The 6196-nt window shown below is 38.3% G+C and overlaps 2 protein-coding genes across 2 annotated transcripts in view; one reads left to right on the top strand and one right to left on the bottom strand.

Moving 5' to 3' along the window:
- LOC105286976 (28S ribosomal protein S24, mitochondrial) overlaps positions 1–5064 on the bottom strand; it is a 199280-nt gene extending 194216 nt beyond the window's left edge. Inside the window, exon 1 of the mRNA XM_026970695.1 lies at positions 5026–5064. Within this exon, the coding sequence (XP_026826496.1) occupies positions 5026–5049 (24 nt within the window). The 5' untranslated portion in view covers positions 5050–5064. The remainder of the gene's footprint in view (positions 1–5025) is intronic.
- Positions 1–6196, top strand: part of LOC105276764 — a 31665-nt gene that overhangs the window by 16338 nt on the left and 9131 nt on the right. The gene's annotated exons all lie outside the window — the stretch shown is intronic.

Here is a 6196-nt window from a genome sequence, read left to right as displayed (position 1 = left end):
CATCGCGCGAGTTCCTGCCGCTGGCTATTACGCTACTTTCAATGCGTGCGATTATTCATTATTATTATTTTCAATATAAATTGTTTCGTGTTAGTGACGAGGAAAACGACGGAATGGCGTATATGCTTCGTTCTATGTCTCTAACTATCGCCTAAGGCGAAGGAGTTGTGTAAGTTCTTCGACCGTTTTTGGCAATGATCCGATTTCGGGTGTTGCACGTGACTCGCTTATCGATCGTGATCATGTTGTAATTACAAACATTCCGTAAATAGGTCCGTGGATTGCCACGAATTGTTCAAAATTAATCGTAAATGACGGTTAGGTGCAATAATCGAAATATTGTATCTAAAATATAAGATAAAAGCGTCCTTTTCTTTATACAAATAATATAAGTCTTTTGTGTGTGAGTATAATAAATGAAAATGTGAAAAATTCAGATACTCAACTTTCTAAATAAATTTCATAAACTTTTACTTTCCATTTAATGAAGTGAGTAAAGTAACATCGATGAAATCTATGATATAATATCGAGTTATTTCGTAGAACCCGATAGACCTTGCTTAAACTGTTTAGGTTTAAATCTCGCGTTATTTCCGTTTTGAGATGCTTCGAATATTGCGCTGAGATCGTGGCATACTATATTACCGGGGCACGAAGAAACGATGTAGAAACCAACCACTCTATATCCCTAAAGTGTGGACCAAAGCGTCGTGGAGATAATAGAGGGAAAAAAAGAAAAACGGGCGCCCTAAAAGGTTTTATCAACACGCTTGAGGAAGTCTGGTTCGTTGGACCGCGTTTCCATCGATCCAGCTCCAGATATAGTTAACGTTACATTATTCAAAGCACGATGTAATCGATACGATTACGCGGTTTCGGTGATTCCGCTAAATCCTTCGGTTCGCGGTTCCAGCATTAATTAATCTAAGATTAATCCATCTCGCGTCCGATATCTCATCTTCTCATGATCAATTAGTGCATGCATCAGTCAATTGAGGCGAGCTGTATATCAGAAACGACAGAGAGATCTTGACTGAGTTACAAAGCCAACCCGGTTCTTCAACAATTATTCAAGAATGTGCTAAGAATTAGTACGAGTTACTAATAAGAGTTTATTGAACCTCAAGATTAAAAACGTTTTAAAACTCATTAACACGAATCTCGTTCCAATAGCGTTTTACGTTCCTTTTTTCCTTGACTTATTCTTTCGTTTCATTAAAACGATTAATTTCACGTTCTGAGCACAAAGTGGTTATGAAAACTACTTAAACTACGTAAAGTGATAGGATAAACAGTATTCCCGTCCAACTTGTCCGACTGTGTACACTACGACGAAAACAAGCGCTTTAGCAATCTCACTGCCCGAAACGTCTTTGTGAAATGTTCAAGACACGGTTTTCTCTGGACGCGATCAAATGAGCGAATCTTCGAGGAGAAAGAAAAATACAATGATGCTTTTATTTCTTCGCAAATAACTTTAATCGACACTCTACGTTACGTGATGTTCGGAGCTGCTCGCGTGAGATTTGCTGAAATCGCACAGATGTGACAACGGAAGACACTAATTGCGCGGGCGGTTTTTGAAAAAGCTCGGTATCGCAACGCTCGCAGTTAAATCGGAGATTGCACTGTATTCTGTCGCGCGTGGATTTTGTGTACTGCCGTGTGTAAATGACAGATTTATCTCGGCGCGCAGCCGACGAGAATCTCGCTTGAACTGTTGCCACCGAAGTGAGACGGATTTGGTCCACTTCCAGCGTCCACGAAAGTGATCAGTACGAAAGTTTCGATCATCCTCCGCGCGAGCGACCGGTAACTCCTGTCCTCCTCTTCCCTCCACTCCTCTTCTGCCCGTTCGTGCATTCTTGTACGAAAAATACCTCAAATAATCAATAAATGCGCTGTAGAGCAGCTACCAGATACTTGACCCTCTTGCCTCATCCCACGTTTGTTTTATCTGGCCGATACATCGGCAATGTTATACATATTATATATGCGCGCATTGATATTTACGCGGAAATAAAAAAAGAAAGTCACACTTATTATAAATGTTTAATTATAATCGTTAAAAACTTTATTAGATTGTATATAATAGTTCTCAATTTATCTGCTAAATAATAAAATAAATTCGCGGGTAGAAAATATCAATGAAATATGCTGAAATCTATCGCGGTGCTCTCTGAAAGTTGAATTTTCATCGCAGAAATTTAATTCGAGTAAAGTGTCAAGCAGCCATACGCTGCGATGTTGTTTTATTGACGAGAATATATCGTAATAATTCAGTGGTGTCTGAGAAGTGTCGATATAGCGGCTTTTTCGATATGCCCGAGACTTAAATAATCCAAATAAGCCGCGAGTACCCACTCGAAGAGCACGATCGTTTCTGTCGCGACACAATTTGTATGAAAAGATTTGAGCGAAACATTTCTCATGAACACTGCTTTGCAAAATTATATATTGTTCATAGAAAGATATGAGAAACACGGTATTATTTTTAAGTGTATAACATTCTACATTATTTCTTATTAACGTTGAAAAACATAAAAAAATAATGTATTTCTCTATTTGTAGTTATTGTAAATTATTGTAAATATTAACATACAATTATAATAAAAATTAATAAATTATAAATCTTAAAAACTTCGTTTATCATCATCAAGTTAATTTTACGACATAAAACAACGCAACGATAAGTGGACTCGAATTTTCACACTCTAAAACGGTCCATTATCGTACGTATATTTAGAACTGTCGAATGTCTTTCAAATTTCTGTCCATCCAGCAGAGTAATTCATCTAGACGCCAGTTAACGGATGTACGAACGTACAATCACGCACATAATGCCCACGTAGCTAAATATAGAAGTACATAAAAGCAACTGGAAACCGTTATATGTATCTCTAGCCTCGAATACATCCTGCGATCCTTAGCATACAATTACGACGAAACTTCCTGCATTTGAATATACTTTAAGGACACGAATTTCCTCGCTGCGATTTCCCGGAAGAAAAATCGACTTCACCACTTAACAGAATATTTATCATTAGCATCACGATACTACGAACGCACATTAAAGATAAAATGATTCATCGGACGAAATATTCTTTTTTTAGCGTCAGATTTAATCAGTTTGTTTTTATCATACAGACTCCGATAAGCAATTAGATCGGTAATTCCAACGTATATTCCGCGTCGTTTAGATATCTCAACAGTCGTAATCTCTATTCGCGTTTAAGCTACCACCTGGCTGACATCAGTGTCTTGCATACACTTGACTTTGGAATAGCGCCGAAGGGCTCCACTTTTGAACCATACCTAAGTGAGGGCGCGGTGACGCTTTGTCGTACGTATCTTTGCTGACAAAGTGCTCTCTGAGGTGCTCTCTTATAAACCAGCTAACAATACTTCCGATAATAATACACGGTGATCACGGAACTTGGAGCGAAGCCAGGCGGACTTAGTTGTGGATTTGGTCACAAAGTGCAGATACAAGGGAAGGGTAGTACGAAAACTTGCCGGCTACATAAAGTTCTGGATAATTTGGCGATTCTTCGAGTACGATCCGCGCTCTTCGAGTACAATTAAGAGCTACTTCTGCCGCGATCGGGGCCGTTAAATAGAATCGCGACGTGGCTTTTTGCCGGCCGCATTGCGGAAACTCTCCCGCCCGCGAACGTAACTCGGTCCGACCGCGAGTCCAACTTTATTTCTATCGGTGCGAGGTGCAAAATAAAATCAGAGAATTTTCAGTGCCTGTCGCAATTCTGTGATAATTTATACAACGAGACTATATATGAGATGATCACGTCACTTGAATAAAAATTCCGTTTGCACTTGTTTCGCTCGTACTCGTAAAGTATCACAACATTCGTGATAGCAGATATCTACTTTTTGATTAATATCTCGAAAAGAGCATCTTGAAAAGAACTCTCAAGTGAAATGTTCGAAACAACGGCGCTAATAATGATTGTTGATATCGATCGGTTAATTGCATTTCTGCGTGTATCAGTCACTTAAACGAATCCTCCCGCTGAAGTTGGTCATTTAATCAGACAAAGACCGGCAAAGAGTAATGGAACAACGGAACCAGAAAGAGCGCAGATTGCTGGTAGAACGAGATGAGTGAGAAGCACGACAGCGATAAGACCAAAGAAAACGCGAACTTGAACGAGTGTGCACGCGCGAAGGCCGCAAGCAACTCGAACGATTCCAATATCGAAGGTCGCCACGGAGGAATCGGTGGGATTCTTGAATAACGTTTCGCGTCGGCGCGATTTCGTGTGCACGATTGGCTTGTTCCGACGTATCTCGATTGCGTCACTTGTTTACTCCTGGCTGGCTGATTTAATTACCTATTAATGAACAATTTGCGCGCGATATTTGTACACGCAACTTATATTTCCACTTCTTATTTTCTGCGTTAATGCCTTACGCCTCTCGCGTATAGCGCGTTGCATTTGACACCGTTGATTTTACGCCGACAATCGCAGATGATCGATTATCGAAAATTAGCAGATTTTGATCATACAGCGGTTACGTAAAAGCGCCAGCTATAATTGTTGATCAAGCAAGCTACATGCTATCAGCAAACTATAAATTGTATCGAAGCTCTGGAGATAAAGTACTGACGTCATGGAAGTACGCAAAATGCATAAAATTGTGCAAGTAATGTATCAAGCGATTGTACGCGTACGATTAATGGACTAATTGTTTACTCACGATTTAATAGATTAATTAATTATAGATCAATTAATTGTGCAAGAATTTATCTCGTGATAATGAGATTATTAATCAATAGATGATTTGTAATCCACAATGACATAAAATTATTCGGAATCTCATGTTGCACTCTGGTATCCTTTTGCGGTTATTATTAATCGAAATATTAAAATACTTGCGTACTTCTCTAATATCTTCTGAAGTGGGACCTAATCTTCGCGAAATGTGATAGCTATTAAATAGCTCTAAATTATTTTTAACTACCAAACAATTTATGACGTAAGCGTAAGAAATAATTTGACTTACCAACGGCAACTGCCGATGCTCCATTCGCAGTTCCCTCGATGACAGTCTGCGAGTGATAATTCTTCATGTTGCCAAATGACACTTAGCACAATTACACTTAGCACACTTAACCGAAACAATTAATTTTAATTACTCGTCGCGTATTTTAATTAACATGATAATACAATCGTCCGACGTACACTTGAACACGGCACACTCCCGACACTTGTTTCACATATTTATTTTTCACGGATGTAAATACGATAAATAAATAACGAATCGATTTCGAACGAGCGAGCAAGCTCTTTGACGCGATTGCGTGACAGTCGAGTCGACACTCCCGATACTCGCGCGCGATTTAATCTAAAGAAACGACAAAATGAGAGAGATTTGAGTGCGAAAACGATCTTCATCGATGACTAAGGCGTCGTGGCGCCGCGACGCGCTGTGATGTCAGCCACGTGGCGACCACGTGCATCACCTGAAATCATTTTATTGTTTATGCAGACACGTTATTGACGTATATGAGATATTTAGTACAATAATAGATTCTTATTGTTAGGTTAAGAAGGTCAATTAACGTAAATAAATGCAGTGACAATTTTATCGCTTCTGAGAAATTATCAATATAAACGTTATCTACAGTTTGAAAGATTGGACGATAATATCCTTGTTAGTTTATCGTTAAGTTTTCAAAACAAGAGATACGAATCTAGCTTTACTCTGGTTACTAACTCTGGTTAGTTTGATGATGTATGTCCGTATCACTTTCTATATAATTTAGCTCTATCTATATTTAAATTATTAAATTATAATCTAAATAAAACATAAAAGTTTTACGTTGGTTTTTAAATTGAATTTACATCTTTTGTTTTATTCGAAATAAATAATATATTCTTAATATATTTGTCAAGTAAACATACTGCTGCTCGAAGGCAATGTATACTTAATATTTGAACGAAAATGCACAACTTTTGCGCATCACGTGGAGCAATAATTTTATGAATCAATGAATTATCAGTACCACGTGATCATTAAAATATCTCACGTTAAAACTTGTCTAAGTCACGTTTATGTACATGTCCGTCAGTCTTCCTACCTTTCGATAAGGCGCGCGTGTAGATGCATAACGAGTATCTCATCGTCCGATACGTTCTTTACAAGAAACTTTACAGGAAGAGAGATATGATAT

This window comes from Ooceraea biroi, chromosome 6, assembly GCF_003672135.1.
Source record: "Ooceraea biroi isolate clonal line C1 chromosome 6, Obir_v5.4, whole genome shotgun sequence".
Lineage (NCBI taxonomy): Eukaryota > Metazoa > Arthropoda > Insecta > Hymenoptera > Formicidae > Ooceraea > Ooceraea biroi.
The sequence above is the reverse complement of the archived record's forward strand: the minus strand, read 5'-3'. Positions and strand labels throughout refer to the sequence as shown.